The sequence below is a fragment of the Lissotriton helveticus genome, chromosome 8, assembly GCF_964261635.1.
Source record: "Lissotriton helveticus chromosome 8, aLisHel1.1, whole genome shotgun sequence".
Classification (NCBI taxonomy): Eukaryota; Metazoa; Chordata; class Amphibia; order Caudata; family Salamandridae; genus Lissotriton; species Lissotriton helveticus.
The window spans coordinates 1,669,807,313-1,669,830,910 of record NC_136069.1 but is presented as its reverse complement, the minus strand read 5'-3'; the positions used below and the strand labels follow the sequence as shown (position 1 = coordinate 1,669,830,910).

Sequence of the window (23,598 nt, the reverse complement as noted above, 5' to 3'; positions counted from 1 at the left end):
AAGGGATGATTCATGGGCTACCTGAAACTCTTAGGAGAAGATGGGATGTCCTGATCCCCTGCCTCTTGTTTGCTTACAGAGAGGTCCCACAGAAGGGGGTTGGCTACAGCCCTTTTGAGCTTCTGTATGGGCATCCTGTAAGAGGACCCCTGTGTTTGGTGAAGGAAGGATGGGAGAGACCTCTCAAAAAGCCTGCAACCAACATAGTGGACTATGTACTTGGTCTCCGCTCCAGGATGGCTGAGTATATGGAAAAGGCATCCAAAAACCTTGAGGCCAGCCAAGAACTTCAAAAAGCTTGGCATGACCAAAAGGCTGTTCTGACTGTGTACCAGCCAGGACAGAAGGTGTGGGTGCTGGAGCCAGTGGCCCCAGCAGCTCTGAAAGACAAATGGTCTGGGCCCCACACCATCATTGAGCAAAAGGGAGAGGTTACCTACTTGGTGGACCTTGGAGCTCCCAGGAGCCCTCTCAGAGTGCTCCATGTTAACAGGCTCAAGGCATATGTTGACAGGAAGGACATGAGCTTGCTCATGGCCACAGATGAGGGACAGGAGGAAGAGAGTGACCCTCTCCCAGACCTGCTCACTCAGAATCCTGATGATGGATCAGTTGATGGTGTTGTCTTTTGTGGCAGCCTCACTGAACATCAGCAACAGGATTGCAGGCAAGTTCTGCAATCCTTCAGACATATGTTCTCTCTGACACCCAGCCAAACTGATTGGTGTACCCATGATGTTGACACTGGAGACAGTCTGCCTGTCAAGAGTAAAATCTACAGACAGCCTGATCATGTTAGAGACTGCATCAAAACTGAAGTGCAGAAAATGTTGGAGCTGGGAGTCATTGAGCCCTCAGATAGCCCTTGGGCTAGCCCAGTAGTTCTAGTGCCAAAGCCTCACACCCAGGGTGGTAAGAAAGAGATGAGGTTTTGCGTAGACTACAGAGGCCTCAATGCAGTCACTAAGACTGATGCCCACCCAATACCAAGAGCAGATGAACTTATAGATAAATTGGCTTCTGCCAACTTCTTAAGTACATTTGATTTGACAGCTGGGTATTGGCAAATCAGGTTAGCTGAGGAGGCCAAACCCAAGACAGCATTTTCTACCCCTGGAGGGCATTATCAGTTTGTGGTAATGCCCTTTGGACTGAAAAATGCACCTGCCACCTTCCAAAGGTTGGTGAATCAAGTCCTCACTGGGCTGGATGACTTCTGTGCAGCATATCTAGACGATATTGCTGTCTTTAGCTCCACCTGGGAGGATCACCTGGTCCACCTGAGGAAAGTGTTAGAGGCTCTGCAAAAGGCAGGCCTCACTATCAAGGCCACAAAGTGCCAGATAGGGCAGACACAGGTTGTATACCTGGGCCACCTTGTAGGTGGAGGCCAGGTTCAGCCACTGGAGAGTAAGATACAGGCCATCAAGGACTGGACTCCTCCAATCACCCAGACTCAGGTTCGAGCTTTCTTGGGCCTGACTGGGTACTATAGGAAGTTTGTCAGAAATTATGGGTCCATAGTGACCCCTCTTAATGACCTGACAAGCAAAAAGATGCCAAAGAAAGTTCAGTGGACAGCAAGCTGTCAGAAAGCATTCAATGACCTAAAGCAGGCCATGTGCACAGCACCTATCCTAAAGAGTCCAGATTACTCCAAGCCATTCATTGTCCAAACAGATGCTTCTGAGTTGGGTGTGGGGGCTGTTCTGTCTCAACTGAATTTTGATGGTAATGATCAGCCTATTGCTTTCATTAGTAGGAGATGACACCCAGAGAGAAAAATTGGTCAGCTATTGAGAGGGAGGCCTTTGCTGTGGTCTGGGCCCTGAAGAAGCTGAGGGCCTACTTGTTTGGCACTCACTTCACCATTCAGACAGACCATAAGCCCCTCTTGTGGCTAAATCAGATGAAGGGTGAAAACCCCAAACTGCTTAGGTGGTCCATTTCCCTACAGGGGATGGATTTTACAGTGGAGCATAGACCTGGTACTGATCACAGCAATGCTGATGGGCTCTCCAGGTATTTCCACTTAGAGCAAGAAGACTCACCTGGTCAAGGTTAGTTTATTGTCCCAAAGTTTGGGGGGGGGTCATGTAGGAGAGTAGGGTCTGCAATCCTATGATCACCCAGATTTTTGCTTTTTGCTGCACTGGTTTACGACTTTCCCTGGCTGTGGGCCTGCTAATCAGACCCACAGCCTAGCTGTTCTCTCTATCCAAATTGTACTCAGGTACTGAATTGGCACTGGGCCCTCTCCAAGTCCCTGTACCCAGGGCTGAGGTGTACTCAGAAGTCTCCCAGGGGCTGAAGCATGTATTATGCCACCCCTGGGCTGACTAACTAAACTGACACAACTGGCTGCACGACAGCTGGGGCAAGGTGGTGTACTCACCCTTTGCTTTAGATATAGTATACCTATATCTAACCCTAAAATGGACACACAGATCTCCTATCAGTCACTCCTATGGCAGGCCTTAACAATCCTGAAGGCAGAGTGCTTGGAATCGTGTGAGATGGTGCTCTGGCATGAGCTGAGCCTGTCTGCGGCTTTCGGGATCCATCCCTTAGCCGTTTCCATGATATCGCATACCATATACTCTTAAGTGCATTATAATCCTCGCGGTTATATGCCAACTCTGGTATCGCTTTATCAAAACATGTCGAGTAAGGTGTCATACGAATTGGAATACTAACCCCTTGCCAATTCTGGCGACGGGGTTAGCATTCCACCCTTCTAGAGGGACACGACATGTATGTAACCCCTAACCCCGGTTAAAGTCAGACAGAGCCTTAGCATCCACAAAATGGATGCTGCCACCGAGACACAAGTCTGCCCTCCTGCTGCTGGGAGTCCTCCCAGAGCAGGAGATAAGGACAAAGGGTTTCCTGCCAGGGGCGGTGCCAGCACCGTCCCAGACAGGATTTTGTGTATTGTAGGTAGGCAGTGACTGCACGTGGCACCCCGGTGCTCACTGTGCATAGGCTGGCTTGAACCAGTTCCAGGGACACTCCAGACCCTGTGCTGGGGAAAAGCCCGCCAAGGAAGTGGGTGTAACCACCCACCTCCTGGTCCCACCCCTAGGGCAGGACTTAGTCGCGTGCCAGCCCATTTTTCCCAGATAAAGGTAGGAGCAGGCCCCCTTCCAAATTAGATCATCTTTGGAATCAAGACACGACTTTCTACGAAAGGACTTCAAGATTTCCTTCTTCAAGATTCTCCCTTGTGGCTAAGGAGTAGTCACCCTGCATCCGCAGGCACCATCAAGAACACTGCGGTCTGCTGCGAGTCCTTCCTCCGGAATCCGACTGCCCAGCTCGACGAGAACCGGCTTCCCTGGCACCTCTGACCTCTACCCACCTCTACAGCCCAGCTGAGAACCGTGGGTGCGACGAGACCTCGAGGGACCGGCCATCTGCAAGACTGCACGACTTCTGCACAGCAAGCCCGCCGAGTAATTTCCTGGTGAGTGCTTTGGGGTCCGAGAAGCCCCGACCCTGAGCAGCTCCAGCACCGAAGTGCAGCCTCCCAGCATCTCCACAATCTGCGTGGGGCCCTTCTGCTTTTTGCTGCTCACCGCGTTGTTTGGCTACTAGCCCGCTGGCTTGTGGCCTTCTGAACGACGCCCGACGACATCACTGCTGCTGGTCTGGTTGCTCCAGACTGGCCCTTGCTCCCTTCCCGAAGTGGAGCACCCCGGACCCTCCTGGTCCACTCAAGACGCCATTTTGAGTCCACCGCGTGGGCTTGAATTAGCCAAGGCTTGTTGCCCAATCCTGGGTAACTTCGACGCCGACAGCTTCATCCATCGTGGGACAGCTCGCCTCTCCATCCTGGTCGCCGACAACGCCTCCTGGTCCGTGAGATCTGCAGAGCCAGCGTCGCCCACTCACCTAGTCGAGGTGACTACCATCCGGTGCCCTCCTGGTGCCCACTGACTACTGGCTAGTAGTCACGAACTTGGTCCCCTCTGCTTTCAGGTGTCATCCATCTTCTAGATCCAGGCTTGGATCAACTCGAACTATCTTCACTGGTCGCCTGCCAGCATCTTTTCTTCCAGGCTCCTGGTCCGGCAATGAGGATTCCCGACGTCTTTTGAGACCTATGCAGCTGCAGCCCCTGGGCTAGGTAACTTCGGCATTTCGGTGCCCCAGCATAGCCTCACTATCCAAGGGTCAGGATTCACTGTCGTTTTCTCCCTACCAGGTCGGGTTCGCCCGTGAACACTAACTTTAGCGTTACTAGCTTCCATAGACTTTGTCCCGCATCCCGCGTGAGAGTGCACACTCTGCACCCGAGTCCCCTAGGCTTCCTAGAAGTAATCTAACGATTCCATAGTCAAGTCCTAGCGATTCCAAAGCCTATTAGTACTGTACTTACCTGCTAGTAATTTCGCATTCCAGTTTTAGAGTATATGGTTTTTCGTGCCCCTCGGGCATTTGTGTATACCGTGCTAATTTAAGTATTTTCGTAAGAGTTTTGTTGTGTGCTTAGCACCCTGTCCTCATAAAGAGTACAGGGTTGTTGTGATTCTAATAAATACACTGTTTATTTTCATAACACTTGTGTGGTGTCCTTTCACTGGGTGTTCAAGGGGTAAAGTGATGGTAAAACAGCTGGCTTAACACGCCCTCTAGAGTCTTAGCCTTAGACTGCTCGTATCCATGCTACTAGGATAGCTGGTCTATAAGGTTGACTTACAACCAATCATCAATAAGGGTTGTTTAGACTGATATATAGTGATCACTAGAATAGTGAACACTGCACATCAGGCCAACTTCTCACACCAACCTAAAGTCTCCCCACCATAGTAGACCAGTTGAGTTAAGAGACACAACGTCCAAATCAGAGACTACAAGAAACCCAGATTTATGTACCGTACCAGAACATTATCAGATCTTATTTGTCCCCGAATTTTAAATTATTTTAAACTAATTGTTTTAAAAGCTTTTATCATAGTCATTTTTATTAATCCTTGTCAAGTCGTAAATTGTAAATGTTTTTTTTTTTAACCAATCAATAAAGAACATCACATGCATTTGCAAGCAGAGTGAGCTATGAACTGCCATCAAGGAGCTGCATGCAAACTACATGGTACAAGTTAGTGAGTTATGCTTTTTCCCTGTCTTTCATTATTCCGATTCTGCTAAAAAGGTTTGTGTGGGGGGCGTGGCTTACATGGCGAGGTGAGCAGACATGCACTGCCGGAGCTCCCGCCGTTCCCAGCATCTATGAGCGATTAAAGCGGAGTCGGAGGGCTTTCAACACACCCCCTGCCTGTTGGGGGGGGCTGCTGGCCTCGGAGCGGGGTCCGGTCGAGAGAACTGGCGGGAGAGCGGTGAAACAGAGCTCCTTAACGGCGCCGACTGGAGGATCGGAGTGGTGCCCGCCATCTTGGTGCTCTGGCCCGCCACTGGCATCGCCCTGGTCGACCAGGAGGTGAGCGCGAGCCTGTGGGCGCTGCTGAGGCACTCCCGGAGGGCCAACGGAGGGACACTCTACTGTCCAGTTGCGGCTGACCCTCTTCCGGTCCTGACGCGCAGCGGACGAACGGAGGTGCTGGGTCCCCGCTGCGGGTCAGACGAGGAGGATCCGCCATCTTGTGGTGCCTGTCGGTCCGAGGTGGCGGCCTGGGTGCCGGGCCCTGAGCGCTGTGGGCGCTCCCGTAATTACAGTCCTGAGGTGCGGCCCTCGGGAGTCCTGCCGGCGGCTCGTCTGTGCAGCGGGAGCAGCGGGGTGGCAGCGGCTGCTCCGCCGAACACCGTGCCCACCATCTTGAGCACTCTGGAAGAGGCCTGCATGCGCTGAGGGACGGGTGCATGGTGCCACATCTGTAAACGGCTGCGGAGGCCCTTATCAGACGGCGAAGACTGGGGCCCTGGACAGCGCCGGCCCTGGTCGAACTGTGTGCGGGTGCCGGCCCCTCCCCCACCCGGCGCTGTCCTAGCTCAGCCGGCTACAGTGAAGGTGCGGAGTCCCCCTGGGAGGCGATCTGGCAAGGGGTGAGGTCCTGAGGCCCACAGGGGAGGAGTAGCGTCCCGGGGGTGCAGCAGAGGAGACCGGAGCAGCCCGTTATCTTTGGACTCCTGTGGGACAGGCCTTGGGAGACCTACTGTCCTACACGGGGCCCTCTGACCACCGTGACCCGCCATATTGGGCGCTGCTGCTGAGGCCTGTGCGCGCTGTCAGTCTCTGAGGCCCTGAGAGTGCTGCGAGACAGGCGCGGACTGGGACCCTGGACGGCGCCGGCCCTGGTCGAACTGTGTGCTGGCCCGTCCCCCCTCCCCTGGCGCCGTTCTGCAGTGGAGGCGTGGAGTCCCTCGAGAAGCGACCTGGCGAGGTGAGGGCTCGGACGCCCAGAGGTGAGCGGTGTTGTCCCAGGGGTGTGGCAGAGGAGTCTGGAGCTGTCATCTGTGACCCCCGGTGAGATAGGCCTTTGGAGGCCTGCTGTCCTACGCAAGGCCCTCTGAGGAACTGCAGGGGGATCTCTTTCCCACGTCATCTTCGGCCTCTGGCTGTGGAGTGCCCCAGTCCCGGGGTGACTGAGTTGCGCCCTCACCCCTCGGGGGAATCATTGCCTGAGGAGCCCTGGGCCTAAGCGGACCGGTCCTTGGACTGCCTTCCTGAAGTGCCCTTTCTGGCCTGGTGCGGCGTGGGAAGGTCGGGTGTGATAAGGCGTTGAGTGGTGGGGCGGCTGACTGCTCTCACCCTGGCACACGATAAACTGCTGTGGAGGGCCTCCCTGGAGGCCCGGACATTTGTTCGGTGGGTGGTGGGTTCTGCACTGGTGTGAGATCAGAATCTTTAGGGTGAGGTGGGGGCCGGGGTATATCCCTCGTCTAGCCTGCGAAGAGCCGACCTCCTCCCATAGTCAGCGGGAGAGTTGCCTGCATTGCCGGATCGTACGGACCTTCAGGGATGACGCGCTCCAACAAAGGCGGCAAGACCGACTCGGCAGCAGCACCCAAGGACAATACGGTTGTCGCCATGTGGGGCAAAGCAAGGGCACCTGCGGCGGATGCAGGCCCTTCCAGGGGTGCCGAAAGATCCCCGCCGGTCACTCAAGTGTTCATGTCCTCCTTCATGGTGGAGTTGAAAGCGGAGATAGGTTCCTTGCGATCCGAGGTCCACAGCTGTGTGAAAGAGCTTCGGAAGGAGGTGACGGACCTTGGAGACCGGGTTGATGGGCTGGAACGGAGAATGGATACACGAACGGAAAACCAGGAACAATTGTGGCAGCGCCTGGCGGCCCTTGAGAAGCAGAACATAGACCTCCAGGTGAAGCAGGAGGACTTGGAGGACAGAAGTCGGCGCAACAATCTCCGCATTCGGGCATTCCATTGGGAGAAGAAGGGGAAGACATCATGGGCTTTGTGGCGCAACTTCTGCACGAGGTTTGGGGCGACGAGAACGCTTCACCCCCAACGCTGGACCGAGCACATCGGGTGGCCGCCCCGGCGGGGAGGACAGGACTCCTGCCGGATATCCTAACCAGGGTCCACTTTTTCACTGAAAAGGAGGCGATTTGGAAGAATGCCCGTGACAACCCGGATCTGAGATACAACTGCCATAAGATTCAAATTTTCCAGTACCTGTCTCCCAACACCCTTAAGCGGCGCCGCGCATTTCGGCCGGTAACGGAGAAGTTGCGAAGCCTGGGCATTACTTACCAATGGGGGCACCCCTTCGCACTTATCTTTCAATGGGAATTGAAGCGTAGATCGGTGAGATCCTACAAAGAGGCGGCGCAGCTCCTTCGCCTGGCAACGACTCCTCCGTCGAGCCCGTCACAGCCCCGCAGACAGAAGAGAACACCGGCGGGACCAGATTGGACCACGGTACAACGACATCACCGCACCCCCCCTGCAGAAGGGTTCTCCCCCACCCGGGCCAAGCAAGACATTATAACCCACATACAGTCCCTGGAGGGGGATAAGGCATTCCCTTTGAGACCGACACATCCCCCTCTGTGTTATTGACCTGCCCCTTAGGGAGTGACATCCCAGAGAGCGTCCGAACCTGTGGGTGTAGGATGCCCTGTAACGGGGTCAGTGTCCTGCGGCCCGGTTGGCCGCGATTGTTTTCTACTGTTGGATGGCCCTTGTGGCTCTTCGTTCCCTTACTCTCTCTTTCTACCTCTCTTGGTTTCTTGCTGCTCTTTTTCTCTCTTTTCCTTTCTTCTTATGGGGACCTGGGGAGGGGAGGTAGACTGCGGATGGGAGGTGGGGATGTACGGCCATGGATTAGGGGGGGTTGCGCTGCGAATGATGTGATTGATGTGTGGATCATGTTCGCCTCTGTGATATCTTGGTATGGCTATGAATGTGGCTAGCTCTATGAAGGTCATGACCCTCAACGTGAAGGGTCTTAATTCGCCCAACAAGCACAAACAGGTCTGGCACTATCTCCTGCGTCACAGTCCGGACATCATCTTCTTGCAGGAGACCCACCTCCTACAGGCTGACAATGGGCGCATGGCTCACCCTCTGCACTCTCTTCAGTTCTGGGCAGCGGCGGATACGAAAACAGCAGGGGTAGCGATTTTGTGCAGGGCTGGCATCAGGCGGGGGGAGAGCAGGCCCTTCCGAAGTGGCGATGGCCGCTTTCTTATGGTGAGTGTTGAGGTGGGACGTCGCCGATTAACCTTGTGTAACGTATACGCCCCAACCAGGCTCAGGACCGCTTCCTCCGGGGCCTCCTGCGAGATCAGATACCACAGGGCAGCCCTTCGCTGATTCTGGGAGGGGATTTGAATATGGTATGGTGCCCAAAGATGGACCGGAGCGAGGGCTCCTTCAGTGGGGCTGAAGCAATGTCTCTGGCGCTTCGCAAGCAGATCTGGGACTTAGGGCTGTTCGATGCGTGGCGCTATTTCTCACCGGATAAACGTGAGTACTCATTTTATTCGAGTGCTCACAGCTCATACTCCCGCATCGACTTTGTGTTTGTGTCGCACGACCTCGTCCGGGATGTGAGGGGAGTGGAGATGTCCGACATCTCAATCTCAGACCATGCTCATGTGGAGCTGCTCCTTCGGGACCCGGATGCGGGCCCTCCCAGAGAGAGGAGATGATTCCTGCCGCCAAGCATCCTCCGGGACGCAGCAAGTGTTGAAGACATCCGTGAGGCCATTACCTTCTATTTTGAGAGCAATGACTTACCTGAGACGCCTTTCCCGGTGGTCTGGGCCGCCTTTAAGGCCACGATCCGGGGGCATATTACATCCCTTGTGATTGCGAGAACGCGAGAGGCACGAGCGGTGGAGGATGGCCTAGTGGAAGACCTAAGGAAGGCGGAAGCGCAGGATCAGGGCGGCACTACTCTGCAAACGAGACGACACCTAGCGAATCTTCGAGGCCAACTGCGGTTGTTGCGTGCGAATAGGGCTGAAGGCTCCCTTTTGGCTTTAAAACAGACACATTTTGAGGGGGGAGACAAGGTTGGGAGACTCTTAGCGAGGAGACTACGGGTGGGAGCTGCTAAGTCTCACATAGCGAATGTTCAGCTACCAAACGGGTCCAGGGCTACGGCGGCTACGCTTAAATGTCAGGCTTTCCGGGATTACTATGCTTCACTGTACGCTGCGGAGACACCGCCTCCTGAAGTGGTGGAGGAAGTCCTGGAGCGGTATGGGGGGACGGCATTGCACCCCCAATTTGCAGACCTCCTGGAGGAGTCGATAACACTGGAGGAGGTGACCTCGGCTCTTCGTGAACTTCACCTGGGGAAGGCGCCGGGTCCGGATGGGCTTCCGCTCTCCTTCTATCGCATGTTTCAGGCTCAGCTGGGGCCATATCTTCTCCGGCTCTTCAACTCTTTCACGGACGACCTGGGTCCTTCTCCGGATATGGGAATGGCGGAAATTGCATTAATCTTGAAGCCTGGGAAAGACCCCACATTATGCTCGTCGTACCGCCCGATAGCTCTACTAAACACCGATTTTAAAATATACACCAAAGTGCTGGCAAAGCGACTGGACCCTCATATGCCTGACCTGATTGACCCAGATCAGGTGGGATTCATTCGCGGCCGTCAGGGAGCTGACAACGTGCGGAGGGTGGCCCATCTGCTGGGGAAGGCGCACCACTGGCAGATCCCGGCCTGCCTCCTCTCATTGGACGCCGAAAAAGCGTTTGACCGGGTGGACTGGTCGTTCCTCCGGGCGGTCCTCTGCAGGATGGGACTTGGCCCAAAGATGATCAGTAGAATTATGGCACCCTATGTTGCGCCAAAGGCCAGGGTCCGCGTGAATGGACAGCTAACGGAACCGTTTAGTATAGGGAGAGGGACTAAGCAGGGCTGCCCGCTCTCGCCTTTACTGTTCGCCCTGGCGATTGAACCTCTGGCGGATATGATCCGTCGTGCTCCGGACATTCATGGCATCCCTCTGGGGGGACAGGACCATAAAGTGGCGCTCTATGCGGACGATCTCATTCTCACCCTCAGTAAACCCCGAGAGTCCTTACCTGCGGTCCACTCTACGCTCTGCCTCTTTGAGCGTGTTTCTGGCCTGAAAATTAATCATAGCAAGTCCTGGGCACTCACCTTACCATCCCCAAACACGAGGTCCCCCCGCTGGAGCGGATCTGCCCGTATCGCTGGACGGAACACCACATTCGATACCTTGGCTTACACCTGACTCCTTCATTAGATGATTGGTCGCAAGTCAATTGGAAGGATTGACGCAGATCGGTCCTTGACGACCTGCGGAGATGGAAATCGTTGATGAAATTATGGTTGGGTAGACTCAATGCGGTAAAGATGTTCATCCTGCCCAAACTTCTCTACTTGTTCCAGTGTTTGCCTACACCCATCCCCTTACATAATATTCGGAGTTTGCAAAGAGAGCTAACCAGCTTCATCTGGGGAGGGAAGCGACCACGCTTCTCCCAGGCACTCCTTATGGCGCCGCAAGACCGCGGAGGGCTGGCATGTCCTAACTTGGTGGATTATTACTGGGCCGCCCATTTACGCTTCGTGATTGAGTGGGGCACCAGAGAAAGTGAAAAGGGGTGGCTCCACATGGATAGGGCGGTAGCTGGTCACACCATCTGGGACTTGGCGTGGAATCATAAGACAGGGCGATTCCCGAGCGCCTACTTGGCGATGCCCACTAAAACAGTTTTGGAAATATGGGACAGAGTGGCGGTGCGTAGAGGTCTTACGACTTTTCCATCCCCGCACACCCCTATTGAGGGGAACCCGTGGTTTCCGCCGGCCTTCCGTACGAGAGCCTTTCGTGGGTGGACTCAGGGTGATTGCAGGGTCCTTACAGACCTCTTTGACGGAGGCACCCTGAAGTCTTTCGCTCACTGCAGGGAGGAATTTCGCCTCCCGCCAGAAGCTGAGATGCAATATATCCAGTTGCGACACTGGGCCCTGACAGATGCAACATATCCCGGGGCCACCCGAGATTTTACCCCGTTCGAGAGACTAGCCCGTTCTTGTACTGAAACGAAGGGCTTGATCTCCAAGATATACCAGATCCTGCAGCACCCTCAGGTACCGCCTTCGCAGACCTATTAACAGCGGTGGCACACAATGTTAGGAGCCGATATTACACCGGAGCAGTGGCTTAGTCTGTGGTGCGATATTCCTAAAGTATACCGTAGTATCCCGAAACAAGAAAACGCATATAAAATGATGACCCAGTGGTACTAAATGCCCCAACGCTTGCCCAAAATGTTCCCATCCTCTTCTCCTGACTGCTGGAGATGCCAGGCTGCACCTGGAGATTTCCTACATATTTGGTGGACCTGCCCCTTGATAACCGTCTTCTGGAAGGAGGTCCAGAGTCACATTAAGGGGGTCCTGGGGTTTCCTCTGCCTGATGCCGCTGGTACACTATTGCTGGGAGTCAAACCTGCAAATTTGTTAGCATTGACCCGGAGTGATTGGACCATAGCGCTACAAATGCTGGGCTCCGCCAGACAACTCATTGCTTTATACTGGAAGAAGACGGAGGCGCCCCCATTGCTGCGTGGTTTGTGAGACTCTGGCATGTCCTTACCATGGAATTACTCTCAGCTAGACTGCAGTATCGCAACACACGCTTCAAGGCGGTATGGCAGCCTCTGGTGTCCTATTTGTGCAAAACAGAACATGCGCAAAACATGCCCCCTAAACTTAGGGCGTTTCATTTAGTGGATGACGCTGTGCTTCCCCCTACCTCACGCAGGCCTGTGGTATAATAGCCCTGGGGTCCGAAATGTGTCACACAGCTGGTGTTCCTGTTATCGGTGAGACCTGCGAGGACTCGTACCCCTCTGGTCCCTTAGCTGTCCTTTAGGTCTTTTATTTCCTCTTCTCTGATTCTTTCCTTTTCTTCTCTTCTGTTACCTTTTCTGCTCTGTTGCCTCCTTCTAGGCTCTTGGTTGTAATTCGGACCGCTCTGGTCCGGTAGTTGTATTAGTTCTAGTTCTTGGTCTGCACTCGGCCCTAGAGGCCAGGTTTTATTAGCAGTGACCTTTTGACATGCAAGAAAGATTTCTTTATTTTCAGACGCGGCCGGCCCTATTGGGTTGTAGGCGGAACGCTGTGTATAAGGTTAGGAAGTATCCACGATTCTCATGTTATTTTACTGCTTTTCCTCTGACGCGGCCGGCCCCTGTGGGGTTGTAGGCTTATCGCCGTGTATGTGTCACCTTTTTTTGCGTACTCCCAACCTAGGGGATGAAATAAAAACAGACTTCAAATAAAAAGGTTTGTGTGGGTAGAACAAAATCATTATTATTGAAGTCAACGCTAATCCCTGTGTTATCTTCTGAATCCTGAGTTTGTGCTTCTCTAGACCAAGCACTCTTAAAAAAATGCCTACCAGTATGGATGACAAGTGAATCCTACACCTTGTAGTTCCCTTTGCCCAATTAACATTTTCATTTCACTGAATTACACATATATGATTCATTGGCTCTGTATGTGTGTGATGTAAAGTGCTCTTGCTCCCTGCAGTGGTATGAGAGGTGTTACTAAATAAATTAAAAAACATGTGACAGTGTGGCTATGGAGAGATGAGAGGCAGTGTTGGGAGGGTAGTAGTGAGGGAATCATTGAAGATTGTCAATCATTGAAGATTGCCAAAAGAATGTTGTATCCTTGTGCATAGTAAAGTCATTATTTACTATGCTTTAAAAGCTAATACAATTCAATATATAATGACAAATGTGATGTAAAATTAACCATTTCCCCCCCATATTTTCTTGGGGAGAGCCCCCCAAAGCCCACTTTGTAGTGGTCAGGCTTACTCGCTGCACTTGGTGTGCACTGTACAGGGACTGGTGTGAAAGTTCCGAGAGCCGCTTTAGGTTTCCAGTCCAGCCTTGGCAGGAGCAGGAGCCTCAAGCAGCGAAATAAAACCAAACGATGAAAAGTTAGTTGCGAGATGCAGCACCAACCTTCCCATCACGATTTTTCGATTTTTGCATATATATTTATTAGAAAAAAACTAAAATCTTTTGTAATTCAAGTCTAGTCTTTGTTTGATGTGCACATGTGTGTGTTTATTTTTTTAGAATTACAGTTTTAAAGTTTGACATTTAAATTTCACAAATTGCTTGGGGGTCCCCGGCTTCCAGTAGTGACTCAATGGGGGTCCTCAGGAGTAAAAAGTTTGGGAACCACTGGTGTAGAGGAAGTTTTCCTAATGGTAATCTTGACCTTTGGAGGCGATTTAGGAGGTTCTGAGGCAGTTTTCCCTTGTTTCACCTCAGAAGCAGAACCCTTCTTCCCCTTAGGCTTGCCTGAAGGAGATTTTGAGGAACTGTGCCCTGAAGACCCTGGGTGGTCTTTTTTGGGGCCTTCTTAGGTCTCTCCCCTGAGGTATGCGTCTGAGGAGATCTACTTCTTTTTTTAGATCTCTTAGACGAACAAGATTCCTCCTCACTCTCACTTGAGAGGATTTCTTTTCTGGCTTTAACCTTCTGGAGCCAAAGAAGCAGACTTCCCTCACGATCCCGCAAGGTTTTATTTGAAAAGGTTCGACATACCTTCCAATTTTCTGCCTTATGGTCTGGATAGAGGCAGTATATGCAGTCCTTATGAGGGTCGTCTGTGTAAAGCCTTTTCTTAGAGCAGGTGGCACAAGTTCTAAATAATCCCTTTTTCTCCTTCTCAGACATGGTAGAGGAATAAGGAATTCCTACAAGAAGAAAGTAGAAGATGAGAGAACCTCAAATCCCAGTCAAAAGAAGTTAGAATTGAAGAGTTTGAGCAGATCTCAAAGGAGACTCCCTAGCACAACGTGTGGTAGAAAATCTGAGGGGCAAAAGGTTCTCTCAGGAGTGTTCTAGAGGGTGAGGAGCTCTGATTGGTTCAGGGAAAAGTTTGAGCCTTTTTAACATAACAAAGGCTGTGGGGTGCAAAAGGGAAATGGGCCTAGGCCTCTTTTCTGTTTGCTATACTGCTAAGCATTGCTTTTTTGTATACCGGAGACTCCCGTCTCGACGACGGGGAATGATTCAGGCATGTGAATCTATGAAAGTTCCAATACTGGAGTAAGTGTAGATCCCAGCTCATGTGGCCATCTACAATAAGAAGGTTGCTCTTCAATCTCCCGCACACGCAATGAGGCATTATATAATTTGGTGATGAGGCCTTTTCGTTCCTCCCCACCCAGCATAATCTGCAACGCTTGCAAGGCAACAGTTTCCGCCGGGTAGTCTGGATAAATAGTTCTAATAGCTTGCCACACTCTAACATAAGTGAAACCAAGCATGAGCCCCGATCTGTGGAACCCTGTAATTCATGCAAAGACTTGAATCATCCGTGTGTGTAAAGATCTCCCAGTCGGGATACACCTACAGTCGCCAGTTCGTTCATGGCTGGTGTCTCCCTTGCTGCAGAGATGTCTGGGTGAGAGGCCAGTGGTATCCGCTGGACATATATATATATATGGAAGTCCTGCCCGTTTGGTGAGCATTTTCCAGGACCAAGCAGTGTATAACACTGGTTGCTCTCAGTTCTGTGACCTCCTGATTCCCGCTGTTGGCTTTATACAAATCTGCCGGGATCCCATCTGGACCAGCCGCCTTACTTCCCTTTGTGGCTTCCAGACTCTTTAAGACCTCGGGTAAAGTTACCACCAGTTTTTGGGCCTCGTCTCCTTTCTCATGTGTTAAGTTTAGTTTCGTATCTACAGTTTCATCTATGGGCGTGTAGAGAGTGGAAAAATGTGCAACCCACTCATCCTCATTGATCGCGATTTCCAGGCGAGCTTTGGTCTTTTCATAGGGTAAGGGGGCATTTACCACCCTCCAGAAGGCAGATGTATCTTTGGATTGTGAGGCTGCACATAGTTCTTCCCATGCCACCCTTTTAATGGTATTCTTCCTATCTATCAATGCCCGATTATAACATTTCCGTAGATGTCTTATTTGATCAGTGTTTCGGGGCACCTGGTGAATTGCATGTTTAAGATCTGTAAGGGCCTTGGTGCAAGTACTATCAAACCATCTTGTAGTATTCTTAGACCCATTCCTTAGCGCTACTTTCAGATTCTCTTTGATAGTGAGTGCAAATTTTAAAACTGTCGGCACAAGTATTTACCAACTTTTTTAGGAATTCTTCCGGTACCACCTTGCTCCACTTTAGTGTATACCCGTTTTGCCTCCCTAGCGCCACATCTGGCCGAGCCTGTACTGAGGTCTGATCGTTTCGTCGTGCCAAAAAAGGATTCTCAATTTCAAGTATTTGGGGTAAATGGTCGCTAATTGGTGCATCCATGATTTTGAAACTATCTATCCTATAACCGTAACCGTTTGAGCAGAGGCTAAAATCAACAGTTGTAGATGCTCCCCTCCCAATAAAAGTTGGCGCAAATGGTGTCGGTTGGTGGGTCATTTCATTTACAAAACCCAGGTCATAATCAAATAATAATTCATTCAGTAAATCCCCAGTTTGAGTATGATTAAAATGTGTGAGATTAATGTCCTGCTCTAGCATTAATCCACAAATGCCTTTTTGGCCCTTTTTACATGATGGACAATTAAAATCCCCCCCCATAAAATCATTACTTCCTTCTCCTGGCTGTCTATTTCACATTGTAAGTCATTAGCTAACATTTTCACAACGTCCCGAATCATATTACCTGGGATATTATTATAAAAATGTATAATGACAAAGCGCGATCTTGTTTTAATAACTATTGCCAATTTATGGTAAAAGTTACATTTAGAATAAAAGCGTACCTTCTCATACATTAAACAATTTGAGAGATACGTAGTTAGGCCCCCCTTAGCTCTCCCATGGTCACCACCTACTGCCGGTGTACAGAATGTTTTATAGCCGTTTAGATGTATGGGATCTATAGCCCAAGTTTTTGAAAGGCCAGGATATCCAGGCCATTTGTGACAGTTTCCCAGGAGGGGTAGGTAGTTTTCGATTTTAAACCTGCCACGTTCCAAAACATCAAAGTGCACCTAACTTTATTTGGGACTGTGCCAACATTTCCTGTTTCCTTTCCCTGTTTTACAGGTATAGTGTTTCTGGGGATGTTAGCATCTATAGCGGTTTGATTTCCATTATTCCTGGTATCTACTCTATTATATTTTTTATTCTCCCTCCATGAGATATTTGTCAGGTTAGTGGTTTCCTTTTCATTTACTGCCCTTTTATCAGTTTCCTTTCTTATGCTTATATCAAGGGGTGCCTGGTTTCCTCTACTATCCAGTGGTTTAATAGGAGTGATGGGAGATGGAGGGGGCTGTAAAACCTCTTTGTGTTCTGGGCGTCAATCCACGGTCTCTAGCTCACTGAACCGATTTTAACAGGGGATGATAAATGGAACATATTGTGGGCCCATCCATTCTGTATGTTGCTGTCGGTCACCATAGTGTGTTCTCCCAGCCCTTCGCTGTATTGAAGTCCAGCCATCATTTACTCCCTCTCCCCAAATATTTTGAATTGGATCCCCAAGCATTTCGTGCCCCCACCCTCCCCTGAAATTATTAGAACCCCTCATCCAGCTCCATCTATTGTCAACTGGCTGTGGTGGCAAATAGAAATAAGAGGGTGGTCTTGCCACAATTGAGGCTCCATTGTTTTTCTTTGCCCCTAAACAAATATGATCCACTGTTCTTGGATCTTCAAAGGTTAATCACACGACTCATACCGTTCATCGATTAGTCCAAAAATATCCAATGACATTACCACCAATGAACATGTTAACAAAAGCATAAATGAGTACTACACTAGTCCACCCAGCCCATCCCACCAAACCCAACCCCCTACCCACTTCAGCATCCCCAACAGTGCCAAAGCAATCCCCGTTTGTAAACACCCCTTCCCAACAAGAACAGATGAAATAACTCTGCATTCACCAATAGGGGGGGTTGCAGAGTGCAACTGGCCTCTCAACCAGTGAGAGGTGGCGAGCAGGTCCACATCTTGCACCCAGAAAGCCCAACTGCATCGTAATATCCTGCAACTGACGTGCGAGTTACTTACCTTCGGTAACGATGTATCTGGTAGAGACGATTCTAGCCGCAGATTCCTTCACGGAGAATTATCCCCAGGTGTGAGACTGGATGCAGAAACATTTTGCCGCAGCATCCCTGCGCACCGGGGGTGGGTGGCATCAAGCGACTCCGCGTACGTGACGTCAGCGAGGTCACACAAGTCCCACCCCGGCGCACCTACATCAGTTTTCTTCAGAGAACTTTTCCGCGCAGCAACTTGGAGCCACCAGACAAAACTGTGGGAGCATGGGAACAGTGTGCGAAAGAGTAGAAAAAAGGAGACAAGCGACACCATAAGGAGCAGTGCAACACTGCAGTATCCAAAGTCTGGGGCAGAAGAAAGAACAGAGCAGAGCCCTGAACACTCACCCTGCCAGTATGTAGACAGCCTTCCCTCCCTTCCTCCGGAGACAAGGAACATACGTAAAATGTCATGACACATGTAGCAGGCCTACAACCCCCATCCAGAACCAAGGAAGGGGAGCCAGTCCCAAGGCAGACAGAAACAACAACATCCAAGAAACCCAAGCACAGAGGGCAACCTTCCCCCAAGGAACAAGGGCAAGGCATGGCCAGATGACCCCAACTCAAAGGTTAGCAGAGGGGCCAGGACCCGTAGCAGCATGAGGAAGGGAGGGGAGGGCAGATAGAAGGCAAACCCCCCAACCTGGAGCAGCCAGAGCAGAGGGGCACAGGAGTACCGTAAACCCATACTCCAATGAACCAAAGAGGAGGAAGGAACAGCAACAAGACACAGCCCCACACCGGGAGGCGAGTACCGAAGACCACCCCAAGGGTCCTCGCAGAACGGGGAGGAAGGGCAGGCCGTGAAGGAATCTGCGGCTAGAATCGTCTCTACCAGATACATCGTTACAGAAGGTAAGTAACTCGTACATCTGATAGAGAATACTAGCCGCAGATTCCGTCACGTAGAATAGATACCCTAGCAATACCCACGGGGAAGGAGGGTCTGTGAAAGGACCCCACCAGCCTGTACATGACAGAGGCTCCCACTGGGGATCAGACCTGCGGACCAGGTAAGTAACCTAGTCCCTCCCAGGCAAGAGGAACCCCTACAAGCAGAATACCACCGACCCCAAGAGGGATGTAGGAAGAAGGAAGAAGTCTGAAGAGGCCTGTGCACTCACAACCGAGGAACCAAGGACAAGGCCAGAGAGGCCGAAGCACTCCACTCCCCTAAAAGGCCACAGAGCTTCCATCCAATGCCAGGACAGGAAAGAAGAAAAGGCTAGAGAGCCCAAGGAAAAGAGGGAAAGGAAGGTGAGCCCACCCCAGATGGAAGGCAACAGGCCAGCCAGAGAGGTGCCGACAGTAATAAGCCGCCAGAAGCAAGAAGAACAGCCCGGGCCCCAGGAAGACCGGACAGTCGACACCTGACAAGGGAGAAACACAGATTCATCCCAGCCCTCAGGACAGGAGCAGAAAGGTGAGGAAATGCCCGGACACACCACTATGAGGGTCCGCGCACATGACTTCAAGAAGCAATAGCAACATACATAAACGCCACGGAGAACAGGCACCGGAAGGCAACCAGAACTCCCTAGCAAAGCGCAAGCTATATAACAGCTACCACTACCCCACATAGGGTACGTTAAGTCCCAAGACATGGGATAGGGCTCCTCCAAGCCACACCGAGCCCGGGACCGGAGTGGAGCCGGGGCCAAAGTGGCCAAGGGGCGGTGCCGGAACGACACCGACTCGACGCCGGCTCGACCTCTGCCGAGGTAGCCGCCTGCGTGGAGGAACCAGAGGGACCGGGGGTGTGACACAAAGCCCTCCACCAGCCTCGGCCCAGGGTGTGACGGGGTGGCCCGATGACCCATGCGGCGGCGACAGGGCTGATTCAAACTCCGACTTGCCCTCCGACGAGGTAGCCCCCTGTGTTGAGGGGCGAGACGGGCCTGGAAGGGGACGAGGGGTCCCCGCCCAGCCTCGACCCAGAGCGGGACGAGGAGACCCCTTCGGCACCACCCGGTCCAGCAGGTGCCGGTGCCGTGGCGGCGTCAGCTCAGCGTGGACAAGGTCTCCGCCTGTCCAGAGGGCTGAGCGGGGCTTGGGGATGCGACCCGAGCCCCGGCGACCTCCCGCAACACCACAGGGACTCCCGCTGGAGTTTGCGGCGAGGCAGAGGCGCCGTGGTCTGAAGGAGGAACCCCTGAGGGGCCGCACCCCAACAGCACCACATCCTCCAAGTCTGGAGCCGAACCAGTCGGCGCCTGGGCTGGAGCTGCCGGCGGCGCCGCGGAGGGACCCGCGCAAGGCAAGGGATGCGCTGACGCCCCAGGAAGGGAAAGAGGAGGTCTGGAATAATCACCTTCAATGTGTAATTGTTGTTATGATTTTACTGTGATTCTGGACAACCACTAATATAATAAAACTTTCTTTAAAAAAAAGTATCTATGTAGCAGCCATTAGAGAATAAATCCTTGGATTTGAAACCTTAAAAGAAATAGATGCTATCTAAATTGCAAATATGATTATGGATACATGCTCTAAATTTGGATTAAACTTAGAAAAAACCCATGGCCAAACATATGATAAATGTTCTACAATGGCAAGAAAGTAAGGTGGCGTTCAAGCTCTAATAAAGAGAAAATATCGTAAAGCTGCTTTTGCTCACTGTGCTGCACATAAACTTCATTTGGTTGTTAATGACCTAAATGCTGTTTCCTGATATACGGAATTCTATTAGCACAGTGAAAGTCATCATCAAGCTTTTCTGTGAGAGTTCAAAAAGAAGATCTCTTATTTCCAATGTGCCATTGCTGAGTGAAACACGATAGACAGCAAAATACAAGAACATTAGAATTTGTAAGTCAAATTTCGAAGCAATGTTTAAGCAATTAAGCTTAATGGTCAATACAACATCACTGAAGACACATCAGGATGTATATCAATTGCAATGTTCCTCAAGTACAGTAAGCTTTCTCTTTTGCTTGTCGATAATTTTAAATTACTCATCAAGATTTGAATCTGTAGGCCAGGCTCTCCAAGCTGTTCAGCTTGATATCCTCAAGGTGTGTAATCAAGTGCAAGACCTTCTGACAGTGTTCCGTGATTACAGACACAAATCAGAAGACCAATTCAAGTAAATATTTTCAAATGTTCAAACAATGGCAGAAAAATTGAACATTGAATTTTGTGTTCCCAGACAGTCTAATTTTGGTTCCTCTTCTAAGGAAGAATACTATCACTAATCTAAGTGCCATACATGGCCTCTATCTTTTCATCATTAGAAAGCCAGTTTGTCAATGAAAACAAAAAAAATTCAGCCTGTTCTCACTTTACCTAAAACAAATGTCAAAAATAACACTTGAGCAATACAAATGTCAGAATACAAACATCATTGACATTTACTACATTGAAAAGCTGGAAGCCGAAGCAGTCACATGGATTGAGATCTGGTCAACGAAGGATGAGCAGTTTGACAATGGATTTCTGGATATGCTAAACCGTACAGATTTATTTCCATCAGTCCAGCAAGCAATTCTCATTACTCTCTCATTACTAATGCCCACTTGTACAGTTGAAAGGTCTTTCAGCACAATGAGAAGTGTGAAAACCTGGTTGAGGCCGGCAATTGCAGATGACTGCTTATCGGGTTTGTGCTGGAAGAGCATATATCGAGCAAAAATTGATGAAAACATACATCTGACTGAAAACGTAATTGAGATATCTGCATATGACCACAGACTTTTAGAGGTCCTTTTTCGAGACCACTAACCAGTGAACAAAAACTGTATAAAACTACTCATTGAAAACTGTGATTGTTAAATTTAAGCAAGAGTGTAGATGTTTGCATTTCCTAACCAGCAACAGTTATCCATTTAATTTGATTACATTTCCAATTTGGATGAGAACAGACTGTTTTTATTTGTATACATATATATATATATTGCAGCACGTTGAGGATCGCTACTGCACTCTGGGAGTTGCAGTTTCACGTGCTGGACTATGGAAGCGACTCCTCCCCCAACGAAACACAGGTGTGCACTTTTCTACTTTAGATAGCCAAATCACTTTTGAAAATGAGATCGCAGTGGCACTTGGCAGGGGAGTGCATCTGATGAAGGCAACATGCTGAAACGCGTCATGCTGATACCCTGTAAATAAAGATGATTGGTTTTATATCCGGAGTGCGCCCTAGTTTTACTTTCATTGAGAGGGAAACTGGCTGTGGCAATATATATATATAAGTTAATATATTTAATGTTATTTATTTTAATATATTTAAGTTTTCAAAATAAATACAATTGTCATATATTTTAACTGTCATTCGTTTGTGCACGTTAACATCAAATGCAAATTCTACATGTCTCTTTTTATAATTCAGTTATAGCACCTTGATCATGTGTGTATGCATAATGTGGTACATTCAATAGTGCTGACAAAAAAACATCATAAATTGCTAATCAGACAATGGCAGCTTGATCCTTCTATTAAGCATTTGCATCAGGTTTCTCAACCCTTTGCATGCTTGCGCTCTATGTGATAATGACTATGCCCCTGCTTAAAAGTGCTAACAGTGGGCTGATACCCTGGTCAAATCTCCCTTCCCTTCTATTCAGTTTTCAGAAATCTTTGTTGTGCTCTTTCCCCCATCCAGCAATACTTACATTTAGGATGACCGGACCTCCCGCCAATACCACACACACAATGGGGATCTTCGTGTCCGCCCCTAGAACAGAAAAACTATTTGTTACAGTATGAAACAAAAAGCCAATCATACAACAAAAAATAATAATATCTGCCCACACAACAAAAAACGCATTACAGTATGAAACCGACCCAATGCCAGAAAACACATTGATACTGAAAGAAACACGGAGCTACCCATGAAATAGAAGGAACAAACTATTAGATTATGACATACACTAGCCTCCAACAGGTTTCTATCAAGACATATTCCAAACTGGCCCATCCTTGGAATTGATTTTGACTAGACCCACTTCAAGGAAAGCATTAGCTAAGACACATAAGGTTGAAAGTAATCTTGGTACACAAAAGCGTGCTGTGATGCCAAAACACACTCATTGCTGCATAAAAAATAATGAGGTGCATGTCTTAAGGGGCCTATACAAGAAAACAACTAGATGAGTTCGGACAGCATGGGAGGAAGCATGCCGGAGGAATCTGATATTGGCTGCTAAAATGTGGGACAATTATTTGTTGTGGAAAATAATTGCCAATGGCAGAAAGCTAATAAGAGTTTTCTAGAGCGCACAAATACCGAGGTGTCTTGACACAAAGTAAACTTCAAGAAAAGCAAAGAGAAACTGAGGACTTTCTTGACAGTGAGAGTAAAGAGCCACGTTTTTAAAGTTTTCCTGAAAAGGATAAGGCTTGATTGGGATCTTAAAGACAGGGTTAAAGCATTCCCCAATTTGCTGCCCAGATAGAAGCTCCTACCACTCCCCCCATCTAGACTTTTTTTTTATTTTGGGAGTTGTAAAAAAATAAGAATGAGAGGCCCTAAATTGTCACCATGGAAAGTCAATCCCTACTGGAGCACCGAAGTACTCGCGTTACCTCACCCACGGGCTGCGGGTGCATAGGTGTCAAAGTGTGTCGGGTTTCGTCGTTGTTCTCAATGGAGCCTTGAAGAAAGATGCTGCAGGCGACCAGGAGGAAGATGTCCGGGTGGATCCAAGGGTGGATCTAGGATGAAGAGGACCTGAAAGCAGAGGGGACAGAGTCTAGGTCACTAGCCAGTGACTGGGTGGAACCAGGGAGGAACCGGACGTCGTCGAGGAGCAATCAGGTGCGGATGTGAAGCTTGTCGTTGCAGCCACGCGGACCAGGAGGCGTCGAGGATGACCAGGTGCTGGAGAGGAGCTGTCCCACGAAGGTTCTCACAGATGGAGGGGTCGACTTCAAGATTGGAGCCAACAAGCCTAAGCAAAGGCAACCCACGCAGGATACACAAAAGGCTTCTGGTGCAGACCAGGAGGGTCTGAGGTACTTCACCTTTTCAGGGTAGCGAGGGCCAGTCTGGAGGAACCAGACAAGCGATGGTTTTTCACAAGGATCGTCGTCAGAGGGCTACTAGCCAACGGGCCAGCAACCGGACAACGCGTCGAGCAGAACACAAGCAGAAGGGCCCCACGCAGATCTCGTGGAGTG

The 23,598-nt window shown here is 50.2% G+C and overlaps 1 protein-coding gene across 7 annotated transcripts in view; it reads right to left on the bottom strand.

Annotated features, from left to right (window-relative positions):
- LOC144773616 (transient receptor potential cation channel subfamily M member 2-like) overlaps window positions 1–23,598 on the bottom strand; it is a 4,189,411-nt gene that overhangs the window by 3,637,993 nt on the left and 527,820 nt on the right. For all 7 annotated transcript variants that reach the window (XR_013600029.1, XR_013600030.1, XM_078658762.1 and 4 more), the window contains exon 8: window positions 22,092–22,153. Coding sequence is in view for 5 of the 7 variants with exons in the window: in XM_078658762.1 (XP_078514888.1) it covers window positions 22,092–22,153 (62 nt within the window). In the remaining 2 variants the exon portion in view is untranslated. The remainder of the gene's footprint in view (window positions 1–22,091; window positions 22,154–23,598) is intronic.